The sequence below is a fragment of the Echinops telfairi genome, unplaced genomic scaffold (genome assembly GCF_000313985.2).
Source record: "Echinops telfairi isolate 266 unplaced genomic scaffold, ASM31398v2 ScPeMD7_9;HRSCAF=40, whole genome shotgun sequence".
NCBI classification, from domain to species: Eukaryota; Metazoa; Chordata; class Mammalia; order Afrosoricida; family Tenrecidae; genus Echinops; species Echinops telfairi.
This window is the reverse complement of record NW_022103906.1, coordinates 89,826,122-89,849,524: the sequence shown is the minus strand read 5'-3', so window position 1 is coordinate 89,849,524 and position 23,403 is coordinate 89,826,122. Positions and strand designations below refer to the sequence as shown.

The window sequence follows — 23,403 nt, the reverse complement described above, 5'->3', positions numbered from 1 at the left end:
GGATGATCCCTTCAGGACCAGGTGTGAGTGGCAATACTGGGAGGGCAGAGGAAGGGTAGGGTGGAAAGGGGGAACCGATTACAAGGATATACATGTGACCTCCTGCCTGGGGGATGGACAACAGAAAAGCGGGTGAAGGGAGATGTCGGACAGGGCAAGAGATGACAGAATAATAATTTATAAATTATCAGGGGTTCATGAGGGAGGGGGGAAAATGAGGAGCTGATGCCAGGGGCTCAGTTGGAGAGCAAATGTTTTGAGAATGATGAGGGCAATGAATATGCAAATGTGCTTTACACAATTGATGTGTGGATGGATTGTGATAAGAGTTGTATGAGCCCCTAATAAAGCAATTAGAAAAGAAAAGAAAAACTAGTCATGGAAAACCCTATGGAGCCCAGTTCTACTCTTAAGACAGCACAGGGTCACCATGCATTGGAATCGACTCAGGAACAGCTTCTTTATTTTTGCGAACATACGCATACAGAGGCATCGGGATTCAGAGAAGGAAAAGGTGAGTATGCAGTATGGCCTCAGAGGAGTGAAAAAGCTTCATGTTAGGGGTGGGATTTGAGCGGGGTAGATGGATGCCCATGGGAAGTCCATGCGGGCATGGAGAAAAGAGTGGCGAAGGAGGTGGTGCCAGGACAAAGAGAAAGCCCAGCCAGGCCCAATACACTGTCTCCTTTGGGACATGAAAAAATGGCAAGGAATCTTAGGACGCCTTCACCCTTTTCTACCAGCCTATTGTCTGCCTCGAACATTTGGTAAGTAACATTGCTACCATCCCTATTAGTCCTCCTTATAGTTTCTCTCTTGTCCTCTTTCCCACACTGTTCCTAAGATGCTACGTGTGTCTTAAAATGAGCTCACCAGCACACCAGCCGGGAAGGCTGGGACGAGAAGGCGTCCCACTGGACCAGAATCCCAGGTAGACGCTGGTCATTTCCCAGTAGGAAGCAAGTCCGGGAAGAGAAGATCCAAGTACAAAGCAAGGGTCTCAGCAAAGGAATAAAAGGGGTATTATGCAAATTCCATGAATTCAAATCCATTCCCCTCTTGATGAGCACATCAAACAAGGACAAGGTAAACAAAGACATTTTCCTAGCAAGGTATTTATTTACCAAGAAGAAAAGCAAATTAGAGTCCGTAACTAAGATTCTGAGAGGCATCTAAGTCCATTTCAATATAATTAAAAAGTTATATGTGGTGGGGGAGGTGGGGGGGAGTGCTTTAAGGTTAGAAAAGGGCGGCTTTTGATGTTGGTCATCTCCTGACTGAATCTTTGCATGTCATCACTGATATGTTTTGGACGAAACAGAGTAAACACTTTGTGGGCTATAAGATGAGATTTTAGAACGCAATACAAATAAGCAAATAAACATCAAAACGAAGCATTATTTTAATGGGTTCTTACCCACAAAGGAAGAGAGATGTCAAAGTCTTTCTAAAAAGAGAGGTCTTCCTTAAGTATATAAAAAATAAAAGTCTCTGGTGTCCAGTTCTACACTAACACTTACGGGGTCACCAGGAGTATCAACTGGCTGGATGGCAAGTGGTTTGCTTCTTTCTTTGCTTTGCTCTTTTCCTAAAACCATTTCTATCACTTCTCTGATGTGGGCTCCTTCATGGTAAGGAGACATCATCTGAAGAAAGCAATATACACACTGTGTGCCTCTCCAAAAAATAAACAGTTTTTGACAGGATGGCTTAAGAGCGGTACTCGGTCAGGCTAACTTCTCACAGGTGAAGGGCCATTTCCTAACAGAAACCACACTGACATTTATATGACCACAATGGGTCACCTGGGTAGGTAACCTGAGGGCCTGGTGGTGACAGAGTTTGGAGTTGTGGGGACCATCCGCAACAATACAATAGCTCTCTCTCTTGGGAACGGGGCAAGCTAGGAAATGAGAGCCTCCAGCCCCTGTCTCCCTCTCTGGGAAACTATTTCCTTTGGCAGATTTCCTAGTGTCATATTCAAAATGTTTCTCTTGGGGCTTGGTTCAACAGAGGTGGGTTTAGATGGAAGAAATTCAATCTGTCATTTCTTCTTTCATCTGGGTTTAGAAATGTGTTGGCTCATTTAGTCTATAATTTGTTAGTCTGATTAGAAAGCCTGTTTCTCTTTTCCCCCCTCATGGAGCTGAAGTCACTCCTCTTTCCAGTTCACCCCGCACTCAAATAAAACCACGATTGGCTTGCAAGCCTCCATGGCTAAACACACATGGGAGAGAAGCTCTAACCTGTCTGTTCTCCTATCAGTCTCTATTTTCAGAGGATAAAATGACCTTGTCACCTTGGGCGGCATTTAACATTGATGTGACTTTCTATTGCTGTCCATGATTTACATATGGAATGGAAGTGACCAGGCTGTCAGGATGAAGCAGAGTCTTACCCATTAGGTAGTGGACTTTAGTTATACTTGTGAATGTTACATTTCCAGGGTCTCTCCCAGTGCCTGGCACCCATAGATGAGCAAGAACATTTTGTTGAATAATAATTGTATGAACGGTATCTACTTCTCATAATATGTTTTGTGGCGGTTTCTCCTCCTATCATGGAACTCTGAGATCATTCGAGACGGGGTCTACAACCTCAGGGCCTCAGGCTGTTGTTGTCGTTGCTAGGTGCCACTGGGTCTTTTCTGACTCAGAGCATCCTAGGTTCAGGGCCCCATAGAGCCAACAGACGTTTGCTCATTCAATTAATAACTTAAAAACTCACTTTGTTGTAGAGATTGGTGGGTGGTGGGAAGTGGTGAAAGAGATACAGGTTTAACTACTGGTAGAGCTTCTCCTCAGCCTCTTCCTCTACATGTTTTTGTTTTGGATGGCTACAGCTCTCCTGGTTACCACTCAGAGGTATGCCTTTACCTACAGGCACATGGACTAGTCACCTTCAGTGGGACTCATGTGCTTACATGACCCATTATTTCGTGGGGACTTTAGGGTCTTCTGGAAGTGTCCGCATACACATCCAGTCTGCATTTCATCTGACTGGTGGGAGTCTGCACTAAGCTCACTCTTTGAATCCTAATGCTCTTATCATTTTATTTTCATAGAATATCCCGTCAGGAAGCTTTGTCGTCCATACTTTTGCATCTTCTATTTTTGGATTCAATTGGTGTCTGTGTTTGTAAAATGTACTGTGTTTCCAGTTACTGAAGGAGGGGTCCAGAGCCTCTGAAGCACAGGTCAGGAAATCCCTCTATTTAACCACTTGGCAACCGTCTAACACCTATGCTTAGTAAACATCAAACCATGGATTTCATTTTTCTGTATGTTTACACAAAGATGGACCTTTCCAACAAGACAGGCACACAAATACAATACACATGGCTTTTCTGACCGATAGTGACAGGTCTTTGTTTTCAGCCTTGGCCAATGAACGTGTGTGGCTGCTGTTGTTTCTTCTAAGACAAACATTCTAAATGCTAATCATCACTAATGATTTCACCGAAATGGAGGAGAGTGGTTACACAAAGCGGGGGCTACGATTGTCTCGCAGTGGAGCTGTGGAAAGTCCCCGTGATTTACACAGGCAATTTCAGAAACCAATACTTCCAGGAGCCCTGGAACAAGCCTATCCAGGCCATTACCCAGGCAATGATTTAAACCCCTGTTTTGGACTTGCTATTGCAGAAACTGTAACAGGGTGTCAGCTATACCATGACCTTGCACACATATATTTATTGTCAAGAACCCACTAAATACAAAATGCCCACATTTTAATGGAAACAAATACTCATTTATCAATTGTGTTCGTTATATAGGATTAATTTTGTTCACAGGGGATACATTCCCCCCTCCCAGCCCTGACTCCATTAGCTGGTGGTGGTGAAAATAATCTGCCAACATGGTGATGCCCCCCAGAGTAGATTGGAGGGTTTCCCTGTGGACTGTAATGATAATGGTTTAAAGCAGAGTGTTCAGCATCCCACCTGCTAATGGAGAGGACTGGTGTATTGGGCTTTGTCAGGAATGACTTAGGGGAATGTAGCCCAGGGCACAGCTACCCAGGGCTCACCCAGGAGAAGGGCTGTGACATCAAAGGGCTCTTCTCTTTGTAGCTCAGCCAAGGGCTCACAGGATCTTGAAGCACTCCAGGAACATACACACTCCCTCCTAACAGCTTATTGCGGACTCCATGCAAAATTTGACAGAGGCTCAAGACCAAATTCGCCTAAGATAATGTGTGTGCAGAGAACACAATTTATTTGGAGATATCTTTAGCTTAGAAGGGAGCTCTGGCATTTCATCCACAGGATATATAGCGATCTCAGCACCCCAAAGGCCATTGAATAAACACAGAAGGAAGGTACTGCGAGAGGTATTTGTCAAAACCATAAATTAAATCTACAGCTCGTCCTGTTCTCACTCCTCCAACCCATCTTCCCTTCAGGATAAACCAAGACATATAAATAACTATCTATTATTAACATTTGGGTATGTGAAATGGTAACGATTTATAGCAAAATATCAACTGCTTACAGAAACAACATAAAATTGCAAAGGCCCACTGAAAATCTAAGTGTGACTGGGATGACATATTTATTTTCCCAGGGACATCAGTCATTCGGCAATGGAGTGCAGAGACCTCTCGGACGGAGCCAGCTGACGGGGGACACTGAAAGGCGCTCGCTGGGAGGATTACGGGACTTGACAGGCTGTCTCCTTTAGCACATGCAGCGGAATCCCTGTGGCACCATAACGGAGGAGGGTGGCCAAGGAGGGGAGTTGGAAGAACTGAGGCCTCTCCCCAGCTCAGCTACTCGCTGCCTGTTAGGCCTTGGGGCAGGCAAATTCATCTTTCTGCACCTCACCCTGGTTCTCAGTAAGAGAAGAGAAGCTCCCTCTGCCCTCTACCTGGTTGAGTTCTAATGAGGATGTCGGCGTCACAGACTAAGAAGGCTCTTGAAACAGTGCTATACCTTCACGGAGTCCTTGTGACTGAACGTCTGGGTTACCTGAAGTAAATCATTTCCCTAGGCTGGTCTGTTTTTCTCATTAGTAAAGTGAGGACCTAAGATCAAAACACAGCCTTTATTTCCCTCCTCTCTCCTCTCCCAGCATGACCTCCTCTCCTCTGAACAAGCTGAGCCGAAGAGACCAGACCGGATGAAAGCAGCGAGCAGCAGCAGCAGGAAGGGGTTGAACTAACAGACAAATCCCAGCTGGTGTGTCAAAGCAATGGGTCCCTCCCTTATTGTACAGAGGAGGAGCCTGAAGTACAGAAAGGTGACTGTCCAAATGTTTAGGGCCTAACTGAGCGTACCATGATCTGCAAGTTTTACAGTTTCTTTCTTAATATCCCGGCCTTATTGTTCTTGGTGTCATTATGCTCATAAAATAGATTTGCCTTATAAGAAAACCATTTCTGTGCCTCAACATTCCAACAAGCAGTTTGTACCCCTCTAGAACCTGGCCATCTACTGGCTCGTCCGATGAGGGCTATATGTTCTAACAGCCAAAGACTTCTCTCTTGCCTGCGCCCTTGTCTCATCTGTTGAGCAAGCTTCCATCTTTGTGGTCCCATACTGAGTACTGCTTGAAGAAGAAGTAACATTCTTCCAACGTTCTCTGCATGCCTTTGCTCCACCCCACCCAACCAGGCCTCCCTCCTCTTCCTCTTTGGGACTAGGAATGCGGTCCATCATGCAGTCAGTCGCTAATAATGTTGCAATTTAAAGGAGGAAGATTTTATGAAACAATTTTGTTGTGAGTATCCATATCATTTTAAAAGATTGTCTTTAAAATACTTACAACTATATTTGTTACATATATTCTATGATTAACAATGATAATAAGCACCATTCAAGATTCTGTATGTTCTAGTACAGGAGGTGGTTCTTAGGGTTCGGGGGCTGACACATTAGTAACTTGATTGGGAGCCATTGCTTGAATGACTCTGTCGGAGAGGATGGTGGCAGGTTGCTTGGGGCATGTGGGAGCTTTCTGGATGAATGGAAAATTGTGAGTCTTGACAGAATGAACAAAATGAATATAACTCACTCACTGCTATCCAAATCGAATCGATTCCAACTCTGAGAGACACAACAGGACCGAACAGAATTGCGCCTGTGCGTTTCTGAGCCTGCAGCTCATTACCAGAGCAGAAAGCCCCCCATCTTTCTCCCTTGGAGAGGCTGGTGGTTTCAAATCGCTGTCCTTGAAGTCCAACGAGCAACCCACTACACTGCCGGGGCCCCCACATGAATCTAAACAGTAGTCATATCTAATGGAAGTCGACAATGAAGATCAGTACATTTCTATTACGCTTCTCAAAAGAAATGCTTAAAGTTTAGGAGTCAAGCCAAGATGAGACTTATAGTCTACACTGGGCAGACGGAAAAGTGTAAGCAAACATCCAGGAGCAAGAAAATGGATTTTACCAAGGAATCTTTGATTTCTCACAGCTTGTTCAGGTGAAAATCTGATGCCAGATCATTGACGCACGTAAAGATTGCAATCGAGTATTTCTTTAGTATATCTGTTGTGCAAATCTCACGACAGTCGTTTGATAGCTTTCCTACCCTCAAAAGAAGCATGTACCCATGAGCCATCACTCCCCATTTCCCGCAGCCCTCCAAGTCTAGACAGACACAAATCTAAAGTTAGTTTCTATAGATTTGCTTCTCTGACCCATTTCTATCAATGCAGTCATATGGTTTAGGTGCCTGGCTTCTTCCACTTAGAATGCTTTCATCCATGTCGTAGCATGTACCAGTACAGCATGTTTTAAATTGTGAATAATATTCCATTGTTCAGATATCCCTTCATCAGTTGATGAGCATGAGGTTGTTGACTTTTTGACTACTACAGAGAAGGCTGCCATTACCATTTATGTACCATTCAAGGTTTGTGTGGACATATGTTTTCATTTCTATTGAATATATAACCTCCCACCACCCCTGGGTCATATAATAAGTCTAGGCTTAACCTTTTGGGGTACTGCAAGACTGTTTTACATTCCCATCAGCCGAGTATAAGAACTCTGATTTCTGCACATCCTCACCAAATTTGTTAGTACCTAGCTTTATGCTGATAGCCAGCGCAATGGAAGGGAAGAGGCATTGCCGAGCGGTTTCTGTTTGCCTTTCTGCCATGGCTAATGATGCTGACCATGTTTTGAAGCACTCATTGGACATCTGTTGCATATATTTTTAAAGCTAAAATGTCTGTTCAGAGTCCAAAGGAATAGTGTGATAGTTCAAATCCTTTTCTAGTTGAACACAAAACAAGAAACACCAGAGCTCTTTTGAAACATTGGCATAGATTTTAATTACTGAATCTTCTACCACTCTTTGAGATCCTCCCTTCCAAGGAAGACAGGCAGGCAAGGCCCGTGCAGGGATGTGATAAGCCTGATTTACTGCTGCTTCCACATCCCCTCGTTGGCGAGGGAAACACAGGAACAAGAATGAAGAGAGGTGCTCTGGGGTGAATTCTGAAGATTTCAGCTCTGGATCTTTGAACTCTGAACGATTGTCTGGTTTACCTCCCTTCCTCCAATTACTATAGTGGGCTGGTACCTGACTTGAAAGAAGTAATTAATTTTGTTTCTCACATCAGACTGATCACTTTTTGAGAAGAAGAAGATTTCAGGGACAAACCACTGAATTCCAATGTCTGTGTTATGTCGAGGCAATTATCTTTTTAAAAAAAAATTTTTTTTAAAGGAAAAAAAAAACATTTGCCAAGTGTTCAGGAATCATGGGGACAACTTCGCTGGAAGGGGATTCCTGCTGTCCACTTGGGATGTCGTCTGAAGCAGCCCTGGTGACACCATGGGTTCAGCATTCAGGTGCTAATCACAAAATGAGCAGTTCAAATGCACCAGTCCCTCTGAGGGAGAAATATGGAGCTTTAAGTTCCCTTCCAGATGTGTAGGCTCAGCAAACCGATGGGACAGTTCTCCTCTGCTCCGTAAGGGCCCTATGAGTTGGTATTGACTGAGTGACAGTGAGCATGGGTAGACTTGGTGGAGAAATCATAACGCAAAACTTCACACACACTTGTCCCCATTCACTGCCCTTAAAACCACCCATCTGGAAAGATTTGGTGGTTATATCAATTTTTTATTCTTCTATCTCTCAGTTTTCAAAATGAAAACGGGGCATGGGGAGGAGGCAGAAAGAAAAATACTAGTATGATGGGGAAAAAAGTTACAAAGAGGCTAAGTGATTGTATAGAAATGTGAGCATAAAGTTTGAAACTGTACAGAGGTCAGGCAAGAATTTAAATTAGATCTATGGAAAACCTAAGGACAGATGTGTCTAATTTTCTATTAGGTCTTTGACCCAGCTTAATTATATCTATTTGACCCAGTTCAATTATATCCCATCACCAACTTCAAAAAGAATATTCAACAGTCAACACAGAGATGCCAAGTTCATTTAAGTCGTTCCAACATGCTGTGCAGCCTTCCTTCCTCCCACCACCCCTTACTCCTTAACTCTTTGCAATCCAGGCACTTTACTCGAAACAATAAAACCTGAAACTGTTCTGTCTGTGGTAAACAGTGCTTGGATAGCTCACTCGTCAGTCAGCTATCCTCGTTTTAAAGTATGAAGTCCTTCACTGCTCAGCATCATTTCAATCTGTTTATAGCTCCTCCTTCTTGAGCTCGCTAGGCCGCACACTCCGTTACTTCATTTATCCCTGAGGCTCACTCCGTGCACAATGGCCAGTGGTCAACATGCAACTAAATGTGGGATTACGAAACAGGCCCATCGTTAGAAATCTCCATTTAAGTGTCCCTCTTCACTCACGAGAGAGTCTACAGTGACCCTTGGATGCTCTCCTGCTACTCCCTTTAAATACAAGCACTTCTAACGTCCCAATCTGCTGGGTTCGTGCCGACACTCCCTCGTTCCATCTGGGATTTCAGGGATTCTTTTTGGAGAGGACCCCACCGATAGACCTCTAGCCTTGAGCTTCTCAGCCTGGATCCATACCTGGCATGAGCTATCCCAGGCCAGCTTTCCAGTTCCTCCCGCATTTCCTTTCAACCAGTATTTCATACTCCATCTAGAACCAACTGCTTGCTGTTCTTCAGACATGTTCATGAGATTCAAACTCTTGGATCACACTGTTTCCCCCTCTTTGAAAATGTCCCTCCCTGTCTGTGTCTAGAGAAATCTTACTCATCATTGAAAGTCTATTCCGAACGCTACCTCTGGCAACAAGATTGCCTGACACCTTCTGTAACCCTCCAATTCCAGAAAGCACACGTGTACTCTCTCCTTCTTTTCTCACACGCCAGGATGTGCCTGTCTGATGTCCCTTATCCTACTTTGCCTTGAGCTGAGTGCCTCTGTCACATTCCATACTGGACAGTGGTTTCATTTGGCTCCTGTTCAACTCTGATGGCACTGCTTAGGTTTGCTTCTTAACAGAGTAAGCTGCAAACTACAGACTCAAGGGAAAATCATACGCACCACCCATCTTCCCTATTCTTTCAGGCCGTGATTGATTTGACTTTTTACCCTCTGAGGCCATGATTCGACTTTCTTGAAGACAAAGATGATCCAATTAACTTTTGGTTGTGAATGTCTTAATTTGGATACAACTAAGACATCACCTGCTCTTTGGAGATAGAATGAGGGCTGGGGCACTTCCAGGAAGGTGCTGATGACAGGCACTTAAGGGAGGAGAAGCAGGAGGGAGAGGAAATCCAAAGAGATGTGCATTCCCATCTCGGTTCCCCTAATTGATCCGTGTGTGACACAGCCCAGTAATTGACCTTCTCAAAGTTTCCATCTCTCCCTTTGTGAAAGAAAGTTACTCTACTCTTTGGGATCGATAAGGAAATAAGCAGGATTTCACATATTTTGTTAATTTGTGTTTTCCTTAAATGCTCTACCTCCAGTCTTAGTAATGAATCACCAGACATGGAATCCAGTTCACATTTCTGTCTCAAGAAAAAAAAAATCACACCTGTAGATTATAACATATCTTTACAAGTTTTGGCGCTGCTGATCATTGTTGAAATTCCAGATCATGAAACCTTCCTTTTTGTCACTGTTGTGGATTGAATTGTGTCCATCAAAATGTGTGTCAACAGGACTCCAGTTAGTGTTTTACTGTCATTATCTTATATGTTGCAAATTCCAAACTCTATGATGTCAATCAGGCAAGATTAGTGATAATTATGTGAATGAAACAGGATGAAATCTACAGGATTAAGTTGTATTTTAAATCAATTTATCTTGAGATTAGAAAGCGTAGACATAGGAGCAGAGCAGGGAGCAAGAAGAGTGATGAGTAGAACATGTCTGTGGACATGTCTTTTGGGTCCTACATGGTAAACCTCAAGCTCATTGCCATCAAGTCATTTCCAACTCACATCTACCCCACTGGATAGGGCAGCACTCCCTCTGAGAGTCTCTGAGATTGTAACTGTTCAGGGGAGTAGAAAGCCTCATCTTTCTCCAGTGGAGCAGCTGGCAGTTTCTAACCGCTGACCTTTTGGTTAGGAGCGCAAGCAGCGTGTCATAACCACTACGCTACAAGGGCTCCTCAAGACCCAGGCAAGATTCTGTCAAGACCCAAGGAGATCTGCCAGGGATGTCATGCCCACAGGTGTTGAGAGGAGACAAAGACCTTCCTGTAGAGTAGTGGTGGGGAACCTGTTTTCTACCAAGGGCCTCTTGGATGCTTATAACGTCATTTGTAGGCCATAACAAATTATCCGCTTAAAAATTAACATCTTATGTTTGGTCAAACATTTAAGTAATTCATCCTTAATATGATGGCTGGAATGGCTTCTCTTTAATGAGATGGGAGATGTTAGCTGATATTGACAAATTTGCGGGCTTTTATAAAGCCCATGGGTGGGATGTTCCCCACCCTTGCTCTATGGCAACATTAGAGAGAGTCTTCCCTTGAATTCAGCCGAGAATAAATTTCTGCTTGTTAAGTTATTTTCTTATGGTATTTCTGTGATAACAGTATGGGATAAGTAAGCCAGCCACCACGACCTTTCTTTAGTTAAAATGTTGATAGACTATCCAAGTGCAAGGCTGAACAAATCAGAGGCCTCTGGTTCAAGGATGGAAGGACTATATTCCAATCCCAGACTCCTTTCTAGCGATTCCAACCTATTTTAGGGGGAATGAATTCCCTGGGCCCTTGCCTCTGAAACCTGGAGGAGAGCACTTTTGAAAATTACTTCTTAAATTTCTGAAGAGTTTACTTTTTCCACGCCACAGTTTTTTAAAATCAGATGTAGCAAAGAACTCAACTACCGCCCTTGGTCAAACATGGAGCGCCACAAATCCAAGCACAGCTGATTTGCCACATAAGGGCTACCGAATTCGGGTCAGTCCTCGACAGCATGCACAGCAACATGTGGCTTCCAGAAACAGAACAAAGGTGTCATCTCCCTCGTTGTTGACTTATCCTGTGAGCAAAGAGTCCTTTAACAGCATTCTGGCCACACACTGATGCTTAAGAGCACGAAATGGAAGAGACAAATGAGAAGTAGAAATAGTAAATGTAAGACTGTGGGATAAGAGGAATCATGTTGTAAAACAAATAAAAATTAAAGTTACTAACAGATCGTCATGTTTAAAACAATAATAGCAACAGGATTTATTTTAGATGCTGAGTTAGTTAATTGTGACAACCTGGCCGATAATCAAATGTGGGCCTAATTGAAAGGCGGAGGGATAAATGGGTGGTGAAGCCTCGCCTTTGTAGTTCTCGGGTCTCTTGTTTTGTGATGGTTGCACCGGGTGCAGCTGCCTTAGCAGTTCCCTGCTTCAGCTTGCAAGATTGACTTCCTACAAGACATCCCCAAGGAGAAGCTACATGGACCTATCCCGATGCAGCCCTGGGTGCTGGAGCAGCCGTGTGGAGACCCCTGCTAGTGCTGAGATGCTTGTTCGTTCACTGACTCAGCTTTCTCCTGCAGTCGGCATCATTGCCTCTGTTTTGTGAGGTGGAAGACTTTGTGGACTGGTGTTGGGTTAATGGGTTAATGTTGGACTTGTGGGCTTGGGCAGCATTGGGTTGGGATGTTTTCGTGATGCACATTTTCTTTACATAAAACTCTCTCTTATACATGAGTTGCTATGGATTTGTTTCTCCAAAGTATCTAGACTAATACTGATGCATAGCCGAGAATGAATCCAGTAGAAACACACAGTCCATTTGGAGTTTCAAATCAATCTGCCTCTTGAGTTCCAAATTGGATTCCTTACTAAACCAAACTAAACCAAACCCCACAGAAACAAGAGCTAGAATTCACTGCCGTCACGTCGATCCCAGTTTACAGTGACCCTGCATGAAGTTGCTGTGGCTTTGTAAAGTTTTACACGAGCAGAGAGCCTCCTCTTTCTGAGCGAAGCTGGTGGGTTTGAATCACCGACCTTGTGGTCAGCTGTCCAACCCTTACCGGACAACCTTCACAACAAAAAAAGTAGCAGCAGAAACCACATCTTGAGTCATATGAGAAGTGAGCTATCATACAGTGAGAGGCATCGAGGTTTAGGATTTTTTCAGAATACATGATATTTGGGGCCACATTTTGATTTTACACAATTATTTTCAGCAAACCAAAAAACACTACAAGATACCTTTAGGGAGCTTACTTCTTCTGCATAAGTGTACCTTGGCATTTATTTATAAAATCTCTGCTAGGATGCTTAATCTACACGTATGGAAGTTCCATTATTATCTTTTGAAAACCTGGATAAAATGCTTTAGAAACCAATGATAAATACAAAAAAAAAATATGTACCTGTTGCTGTGATTTGGAATTATGATTTTTACAGAGGGTGGCATTTAAGAGTGAAGGTGAAAGCCTACGTTTAGGGTGATTGCCAATGATTGTGCCACTTATTTATAAATGGATTCAATTAATAAAATGAACAAGATAAGAAACCATCTTGGTATTTATTCCATTCTGAATCCTAAGCCATTTTATTCTTAAGGGGGAAAAAATAAAATTTTGAATAAGGAAATATAATCTTTCAGATAAAAAATGAGTATCATTGTGCAAATAGTATATAATGAAGAGATGGAGATGCTAAAAACCTACATTACCTGCAAACTAATTGCTCTATTTGATTACTCTTACATTCACTTCTAGTGTTACTTGTTGTACATTAATCTTAGATGTTGCTGTATTTGTTGTTTTTCTCTGAGACGCGATATAAACATTATTAGGAAACACATATGATGATGACTTTGCAGTGAGACTCACAAATAAGAGAAAACAATGAACACATTTGAGCAACTGAGTTTCTAAAACAGTAAGAATTAAAAAAAAGAAACATGAACTTTGATGAAACTCCGAAATAAATCGTCCCAAAGAACAGTTGAATTTGGTTTAAACATCATATAAAATCACTGCTATAACTTCCTTATTCACAAGTTCTGAGGAAAGTGTAACCTTTCCATTGTGGTCTTTTGATTTTAGGAACTTACTTTCAAAATCCAGAAAAAAATGTGGATAGTTTTCGATTTCCCTGGTAAGGACTTTGAGCAGGTTCCCCATTCCAGCAAACCTAGGAAATGCAACAGAAAACCAAATAGCATCAGCATGGAATAAAAAGACAGATTTGACAAACTTGCATGGCGACCCTTTGACCTTTTTAAACAAACTCACTGACATGCAGTGGATTTTGACCCACAGTGAGTGACCCTATAGGACAGACTAGAACTGCGCTTGGGCGTTTTCTGGACGGCAAATCTTTATGGGAGTCGAAAGCCTCATCATTTACTCTTGTAGCAGCTGGTGGTTTCAAACTGCTGATCTTGAGGTTAGCGGCCCAAAGTTTAACCCCATTACACCACCAGAGCCCCTTCCCTGGGTCCTTATAACTGCTAAATACCAATAGAAAGCATCTCTGTACTGCAGAATAAATAATAATTCAGCCACCTCTTCCTAAACTGGTGTCTGTGAAGTGCTGTGTACTTGAAGCCTTGGGACAGATTATTTTTCACCATACAGAATTAACCAAAGGGCTTTCTATTTAAAGAGTCATGCATTTTAGTTATAGAAGACCGGGCTTTGATACTTAAATATATATTCCCTCACTTTTACTCTATGACCTGCTTTTCCTCTTCACAAATCCATTGTTTCTTTAAACCTCATATTTCAGCTTTACCCTGTTTCTTTTCCATTGTTATGGAAACATATTATGTCACAATCTATAAGAACAAGAATGCCACTATTTTTTCCCTTCAAGTTCCTGAGGCAGAGAATTTAGGAAATAGAGATTCATAGTTCCTGAGCCTCCTACATAGAAGACTGGACTTCCCACTGTTGTAATTCAGAGGTTTTTATAATCTGACATTTCCATGGAAATTATACTAGATACTCATGCACCCAAAAAATACATATACATAATATCAAAAATGCTATTCTCAATAAAACTGTAACTTAAGAAGTCTTCAAGATGTCAAATCAACAGAGAAATATAAATATAATTTACAATGACGAATGCAAATTTACAATGAAACATATTGTAGTGACTACTGAAGTAGCCAGCAACATTTCTGCCATTCTCAGCTCTGAAAATTACACTGTGGAGGGCAACCATTCCTCCACTGATTCATTCAATGCATATTCATGAAGCAGCTGATAGATGGTGAGCGCTGTTCCTAACTCTACAGTAAGTGACCTCTCCTGACTGAGTTATCTCAGTTTGTGAAGGATCAGCTTGAAGACTCAGGAGACCAGTGAATGGGGACTTCTGAGCTGCAGTTTCCTATGCACATGATGCCTGGCTGTCTGTAGATGTCGGTAGAATTTTTAACTGGTGAAATTAAGACCTGGTGAAAAAATAGTTTACTCCAAGGATGTCCTTGTGCAGGAGAATACATATGGAACAGTTGTGGTGCAGAAGGTGGTGGATCCTAGATTTCTCCTGCAAAAAGCCTCCTGTAAGAATCTCCTCTCAGTTCTTAGGCCTGCTGCCGTCATCCTGAGAATCAAGACAGGGCTCACTATCCTTCCCCTAGAGGAGACTGCGTAGGGTCCCTCTTCTGGGACAATTTCATTTCAATCCTGTTCTGCTTCCGGTGAGCTCTCCAGGCTCTCTAGGGAAAACTCCTTCATCTCTATCATCACGTTTCCTCATCTGCAAGACGCATTTTTGAAGTGTGTCTGCTTCATCAAGGAGTTGTGAGGATTTGGGAGCAAAAGATGCGAAGTGCTTAACACAGACTTCGAGGGATTGCTCAGGCAACAGTAGTCTGTGCTACTGTATTACTATTGGTGATGATGACGAAGGCCAACATTTCTATCAACCATGATGATTATCGTCAACTCCTTTCAAATACTTAGAATCATCCTATGGATGACGGGTTAAATAAGCTGTTACATGTCTCTAGAGAGGAGAACTAGGACCAATGAGGAATAAGAAGATGCTTCGTTCAATGTCAGGAAAAACTCCGTTCAATGTCGTTCAATGTCAGGTCAATTCGAATGATCTGAATAGTCGACTATTTTCCTTATGAGATAGTGGTCTTTGTGCTCGGGACCTTGAAGAGATATACTGTATCAGAAAGAGCCCTGCAGTGCAACTGTTAAGTGGCCACCTGCTAACCACAAGGTGGGCACTCTGAACCTCCCTAGGGTGCCTGTAAGAGATGGGCCTGTTTCCATAAAGACAACAGCCAACAAAACCATCTGGGGCAGTTCTACACTGTTGGGTAGAGTCTCTGTGAGTCGAAATTGACTGGGAAGCATCTAACCACAACAAGCTCGGCCAGAACTACACACTGTTGGCAAAATGTGGCATGTATTTGTTTTGAGGCCAGGTTGACTAGAGAAACAAATCCAGTGACACTCCTATACGTGTAAGAGAGGGAGCGTTATATCAAGTAGTTTTATATCAAGCAAACATCCCAGCCCAGTGCAACTCAAGTCCATAAGTCTGATACTAGGCTGTAAGTCCCTCTTCAGACTCACATCACCACATGCAATGATGCAGAATGCTGGACGATCACAGGCTGGTGTGTGTGTGTGTGTGTGTGTGTGTGTGTGTGTGTGTGTGTGTGTGTTGGGGGAGAGAAAGTCTCGTAGATCCAATGGCAGTGGAAGCATTACAGCATCACACGGTTCTCTCAGGTCTCAGAGAGACCCCAGAGCAGGAAGGTGAAGGCAGAGAGACAGAAGGGGAGGTCTCCAGGACTCTCCATATGAGAAGGCCATGCCCACAAGGAGTTACCATCAGGCCGTGACCTGATTGAAAGGTTGAATACCACTCCGACACTGTTATCCATCTTCAAGTTGAGATGGAAGAACGTAACCACCACAGTTGGTCAGAAGGTTGGACTAGATACTTCTTAGACTTCTATCACCTTGGCATCTATGAGTATTTGGACAGACATACAAATGTTATATAGTTTTCCTATTTTAAAAGAGTCTCTCTGGTTCTTTCATTCTTCCCTTGCCTTTAAGAATGTTTCCCTTTGAGGTATTTTAGCAAAGCACTGTGTGAGACAGGCTCTTCAGGATTAAAGCTGAGAGGCCATATCATCTCTGCCTATGGGTCTCGTTCACACACGCTCCTGAGGGCCCCAGGAAAGCATCTCTTTCGGGCTTAATGCGCAGTTTCAGCTCAGAAGCACTTCGTGCAAGAAGATGATTCTACAGTTCTGTAGCAGCCCCGACTTTCACATAAGGATGTAATGGAAGTTAAGTATTCTTAATATCCCCAGTTTCGAACTATTAATGTGTCCCCAGAGACTGGAATGGATTTGGCTTCCTCGTACAATTCTTCCCTTGTATGATTTTGCTGTCATAATACCTGGGTGGGAAACAGTCAAGCCTAAAAAAAAAAAATAGGTAACAGACTGAAAAGAACATATGTGGAAACATATCCAAGTATTAGCTGTGGAATTCTATCGTTTAAAGGGGTATTTATGCTGCTTGGCTGAGATTGTCAAATATTTTGGAACATGATTCTAGCAGCTACCAAGGCACGGCTTCCAGTCAACTAAGACCAAGTTAGTCGTGGCTGACGAGGTGAAATCAGAATTGACTCAGATTTTTAAAAATTGAGTCATGTAGCATGGTAACTTGAACAGGAACAAATATGAGCTAAGGTCCTGGAATGAGATACTTGAGACAGACCTACTGAGACCCTTTAGGAGCCTGATGCAGAGACTGGACTCATGTAAGCACTGTGTGTGGCGAGTGCCATCCTTGAGCAGGGCATCTTGTTGCTCATTGTGCAGATCAAGAGCTTTGGTTGCAAGGCATGGCCCATGTGGCCCTTGCTTTGGAAGAGGAAACCAAGGCCTCCAGTAGGGCAGCAGCCCATCATTCTTCCCCTTCTGGTTACTACTTCCCGCTCATTCACATTGTACAGATGTGGCTCCATTCTGGTTTGGTCTCTTCAGTCACACCTGAACCAGAAAGAACCCGTTTGAAGCCCTGTACCTGAGTCAATTACCTGAAAGCTACAGTAGGTTTGGATGGAACAATGACTGCAGGACATGAGACAGTATTGGGAGTCTAGTCAAACCCTAAGGAATTGAGAAAATAGATGTCAAACACTCAGGACAAGGGTAGCTAAATATAGAAATATATTTCATCTCCTTTCCCTCGTGACAAAATGATGCGATGTTTACTGCCCCTTTCAGGGGCTACACTACTCTTGAAGAACATTCTACCTAACAGAAATGGTCTCTCATGAAACTGTGGCTGTTGTTTATTGAGTCAAGGGCTCCAATTAGAAACATTGGGATTTACTCATTGCAATGACACAGGAAAGGAGATTCAGACCCGGTCGGTTGTCCTCAGCATCCTACTGAGGACCCAGGGGCCCACATGCCCATACCACTTGGACATACATCTAGCTCGAGAAGGATCAATAACCTGAGAAGAGAAGACATAACTCCAAGAACAAAAGCCCATCTCGGGTGTTAGGACTTAGGCTCCTTGTCTGTCAGAGTGAAGGTGTGGGGGCATGTGGGCCACCGGATTCTTGGGACGGTGCTTTGGGCAATGGACTGGGTCTGGGTTCGCTTTCCCTGTCACAGTCAGGTTGGACTTTCCCCTGGTGATGGAGTCACCGTCCTCAGAGTCAGAAGCACAGAGCGGGCCCAGATAACACATAACCGATGTTTGCAGAGATGTCTAGTGGACACAGCAGATGCACGAGTGCTATGATTCTGGGATGCTGATATGATTGTGGGATATTGCCTGATGTAAGGCACCAACTAACACTCCCACTTACAGAGACAATTATTTTATCTTACAGTCTGGGGTGGCTCAGCTTCGCCACAGGAATGTAATCATCTCTCCTGCATAGGACTTGTGTGAGCACTGAATGAGAGCGTAGTAGCATCTTGTATGCTGTAGAGCACTGTGCAAATATTAGCTGTAATTATGCAACAGCTCAACTCGCTTCTTGATTTAAGATATTCAGAGAATCAAAGAAATGCAGGCAACATCCCAGAATCATCTAATTTGCATTTTATTTAACATTCAGATCCAAACTCCTAAGATCCAAGGTCCTTTATGTATAGCTTTCTGCATATTCCTTTCACACCAAGCTATCATCAGGTAAATGCTTAAGGGTATTAATAGTTAGCACTGAGAGAAATTTTCTGTGAGTCAGACACTGGGTTTTAGAGACACTTTCTTATTCCATCCTCAAAATATACCTAATAGAAAGATATTTTTTAGGGAACTCAGACTGATTAAGAGTCAAAGTTGATTAAAAATATCAATCCCTTATCTAAAACAGATGGAAATTGAGCTACCATATGATCCAGCAATCCCCCTACTGGGCATATACCCAGAAGAGGCAAGAAACAAACCATGGCCACACATCTGTGCTCAAATGTTCAGTGAGGCACAGTTCACTATTGGATTGAAAACAACCCAAATTTCCATCAACAGATAGGTGGATTAAAAAACTGTGGTACATAAATACAAAGGAGTACTACGCATCACTAAAAAGGAGTGACGAACACAGGAAGCACATCACCGCATGGGAAGAACTGGAGGAAATTATGCTAAGCAAAGTAAGCCAAGCACAAAAGGGCAAGTACAACATAAGTCCGCTGAGTTAAGCTTAAAAAAATGCAAAAGGGACATAGAGAAAAAGCTGCTGTATAGAAACATTCCTGGGGTGAGGTCTAGGTAGTATGGCAGGGGCCAGACCAAATCCAGGGTAGCCAGCTAAAAAGGAGCAGGGGAAAAGGAAAAAGAAAAATGATCCCTTCAAGACCAGTGGTGAGAGTGGTGATCCTGGGAGGGTAGAGGGAAGGTGGGGTAGAAAGGGGGAACCGATCACAAGGATCTACTTATAACCCCCTCCCTGGGGGACAGAAAACAGAAAAGCGGGTGAAGGGCGATGTCGGACACTGTAAGATGACAAAATAATAATAATTTATAAATTATCAAGGGTTCATGAGGGATGGAGGTGGGGAAGGTGGGGAAAAATGAGGAGCTGATACCAAGGACTCAAGTAGAAAGCAAATGTTTTGAGAATGATGATGGTAACAAATGTACAAATGTGCTTTACACAATGGATATATGCATGGATTGTGATAAGAGTTGTACGGGGCCCCAATAAAATGATTTAAAACAAAACAAAAACTATCCATCCTTATATTTCAAAAGAAGATAATGTACGCATGTTTGTGATAATTAGAGGCTGAGGTCTTGAGATAACTGTGTAAAGATTAATACCCATATTTTGACACAAAAAATCACCAAATATATATTAAAAAATCCTTTGAAAGTGTGACACCTAGGACACAATTTTAGTGACAGTTCAAGAAAAGCTAAGAAATGCAACTTGAATTAGATGATTATGCCTATGCACATGGCATTGGCCAAACATAAACACCACAGAAAATATAAACACCTAGTGAAAAGTTAAAAAAAACAAAAAAAATACCCTCCCAGAGGGTCTCGTGAGACTGCACTCTTGAAAAAGCATGACAGGCTCACGCACCAGCCGTCTGAAGAACAATGTAAAAACAACCCAGCTGACCCATGAGTCAGTCTGACTCATGGTGACCCCCCACTGGTGAGAGTGGAACTGTGCGCCACAGAATTTTCAAAACAGCTGATTGTTCAGAACCATAGCGCCAGGCCTTCTTCTGAGGTACCCGAGGTAGACTTGGACCACCAACCTTTCGTTAGGGACAGAGCATCTAATTGTTTGCATATCTCGGGCAGTGAATCTCAACCTGGCGGTGATTCTCAACCTCACGATCCCTTTGGGGGTTGAACGAGCCTTTCACAGGGTTGCCCAATTCACAACAGTAGCAAATTAATAGTGATGAAGTAGTAGTGAATATAATTTTATGGTTGGGGGGGGTCTCCACCATATGACGAACTGTATTAAAAGGTCGTGGCACTAGGAAGGTTGACAACCACTGTTCTAGGGACTCCAGTGAAGAAGAGAGATTTGCTAGGTGCTCTGCTGGCATGGTAGGTCATCTCAGTTGAGCTGCTAGCTGCAAGGTCCGCAGTTCAAAGCTGGGGAGAGAGGCTAGGTTTTCTACTCCTATAGAGAGTGACCGCTTGGAAACACACAGGGGCAGTGCTAGCCTTTCCTGATGTGTCGCTATGAGTCAGCATCGACTGAATGCCATGAGCTGGGGTTGGTGAGCAATAGGAGCTGCAGTGGTGCAGTGTTCTACCGCCATTCTAAACACCGGAACTCCCGGTGCCAGTGACCTACCTGAAGAATGGCTCCGGTACACGTGACTGATCATCTGAAAGCACTTTAGGAACAAATCTGTCTTTTCTTTCTTGGTTGTCTAATAACATTCCATTTTTAATAATTTCTCTGAAATAAGTTTCATTTTGTGGCAGTTACATAATTTCCTGTCAACTTCAGCGAAGGGGTGGAGTCTAGCCTGTTAATCAGGTCATAGCCAATGGGAGACCATACTACTTAGTGAAAATGGCTGACAAAAGGTCAAAATGGCTGACAGAAAGCCTGGCCCTGGCTTGATTCAATCACATCATAGCCAATGAGGCCTCCGTGTGGGCATGGCCTTCTCCTGAGGATTCTGGGAACTTCTGTCTTCCTCCCTGGAGGCCGTACACACACTCTCCCTGGATACATTCCTGTTGACAAACCACATGGGGCTACACTGATGGAGCCAGAGCCCTGGAGCTGGAGAAGCCACATGGACACCCCTGCCAGCACTGAGATGCTTCCACCGCCACTGGAGCCACAAGAGTTTCCACCCACTGGCCTGTCATCTTCCTGCATTTAGCATCATTCCATATGTTGCATGAGTCTGAAGATGAATTTATTGACTGGAATCAGAAATAAAGGCTAATATCGGACTTAATCTGGACTGGGCTGGGATGTTTTCTTAATATACAATTACTCTTTGATAGAAAGCTCTTTCCTATACATATGAGTTTCCCTAAATTTGCTTCTCTAGTCTACTTGGAGTAACACATATTTCAATTCACACAGACTGACAACCAACACCTATGGAAAGAGCCACGAAGAAAGCAAAGATCTGATTGCACCTGGTAAATCTGCTGCCAAAAAAGTCTTTGGACTACTAAAGAGCAACGGTGGGCATCACTCTGATGGTTCAGGAGGGCCTGCCCCATGCCCTGGGGTTTTCTATCACCTCATACACATGCAAAAGCTCAACAGTGAATGAGGTGGTAGAGAAGAACTGGTGCATTTGAAGCGTGGCTTTAGCGAAAGATTAAGAAATCTCTCTTCGCAGAACTACACCCACAATGCTCTGGGTGTGCTTGGAGGAAGGACCAGTCCCTGGAGAAGAACATCATGCTTAGAAGAGTAGAGGGCCCATTGCAGATAAAAAAATAAAAAGAGGAAGAGCCTTGGTAAGATGGATCCACACATTGACTGCATAGCCGCCTGCCCTCACAGCAATGATCGTGAGTTGCACAGGACCAAGCAGGGGTTTGTTCTATTACATACAGAGTTTCTACGAGTCAGAACCCACTCAAAAGCATCTGCTAACCCCACTGCCTGAGATAATTTCATGTTTGGTTTTTGAAATGACTTTTGCATTTGCAAGTCATTTGGAGGTAGGGTCAGCTGTGGCCACTTCAAAAAATGAGTGCCCGGGACTCAGTGCTCAGGTGACACACCTCCTGTTCAGGAAGATCGGACACATTTACACTGAAGAACGGAACAATTTAGATAGAATGCAGTCTATCTAAAAACACATAACCAATTTCTGGTTTATCATAAATCTCTGGTGCATATTAAGTACCAAAGTGATTATAAAACCAACCAAACTAATTGCCACGAGGTTGACAGAGAACAGGGTAGAACTACCCTTGTGAGTGCACAAGACAGGAATTCTGTACAGGAGTAAAAAGCCTCATCTGTCCCCCTCAGAGCGAACTGCCCGCCTTGCAGTTAGCAGTCTAACTCATCACTGCTACATCCTCAGGGCTCGGTGACGGCTATTATTATGTGAGAAGGGCAAGAACAACAACTTTTTCTCTCTCTTTAGGTACTTACTGTCTATCTAGAGGACTCTGGGTGGCACAAATGGTTGCATTTTGTGGGGGCAACCAGCCCCTCACGACTATCACGGGTTCGGTAGGCACAACTGTACAGTTATGATAGACAAAGATTTAGTAAAGCCATGGAGAATAGGAGAGAGAGACAGGAGAGAGAGCAACATAAAGAAGTCCGACACATTTCATGGTAGCATGCTCACCTCAGCTCCTCTTGGTGGTACGCGTGAAGGTGGGAGACGGGAGGGCACGAGAGAGCCGCAATTTATTTCTATCTTTGGGGGCATGCAAGCCTCCTGATTGCAGATAATGACCTACGTCATAGGAGGGGGTTGCAACATAGGCAATAAAAGCAATCGGAGGGGGATGACCTAGGGGTGTACACGCAATAATAGTAAAGGGAGTGAAGAGGGGTACATATGTGGCAAGATGGGTGGACCATGGACTCAATATAGTACCTAACGTTAGTCATCCTTGAGTGGTCCCGACCTGCCTTTGGCTCTCCTTCAAGGGAACAATCTCTCCTTATCAGAAGGGAGTGGGCCCTCCTTAGGGTGAGTCAGACTATACTGTCTGGTTGCTCTAGATGGCTGATAACCCTTAGGGAGAATAACCCCTGACCTACTTTCTTTGACCTCCTAGTGTACAGTGATTTACCACATTTAGCAAGTAGTGTCTTGGGGTTGGCATAGATTTGGGGGAGACAATTTGGGAGAAATATTTCTGTATCCCACAGAATTTGACAATGAACTAAATACTTTTTATTAGAACCCACCCAGAAGTGCCTCAGTAGAAAGACCAGGTAAATTGTTGCCATAAGGTTCTCAACCATTCAAAACCCACCGCTGTCTCGTTGATCCTGACTCACAGCAAGCCTGTAGGACAGAGCAGAAATGCTCCATAGCGGGTGTCCACGGTTGTCATCTTTATCCTGCATCCTCATCAAGA

The 23,403-nt window shown here is 43.4% G+C and overlaps 1 protein-coding gene across 2 annotated transcripts in view; it reads right to left on the bottom strand.

Annotated features, from left to right (window-relative positions):
- CYRIA (CYFIP related Rac1 interactor A) overlaps nucleotides 1-23,403 on the bottom strand; it is a 103,101-nt gene that overhangs the window by 24,664 nt on the left and 55,034 nt on the right. For both annotated transcript variants that reach the window (XM_045286864.1, XM_004696047.2), the window contains exon 3: nucleotides 13,437-13,516. In XM_045286864.1, the coding sequence (XP_045142799.1) occupies nucleotides 13,437-13,506 (70 nt within the window). In that variant the 5' untranslated portion in view covers nucleotides 13,507-13,516. The remainder of the gene's footprint in view (nucleotides 1-13,436; nucleotides 13,517-23,403) is intronic.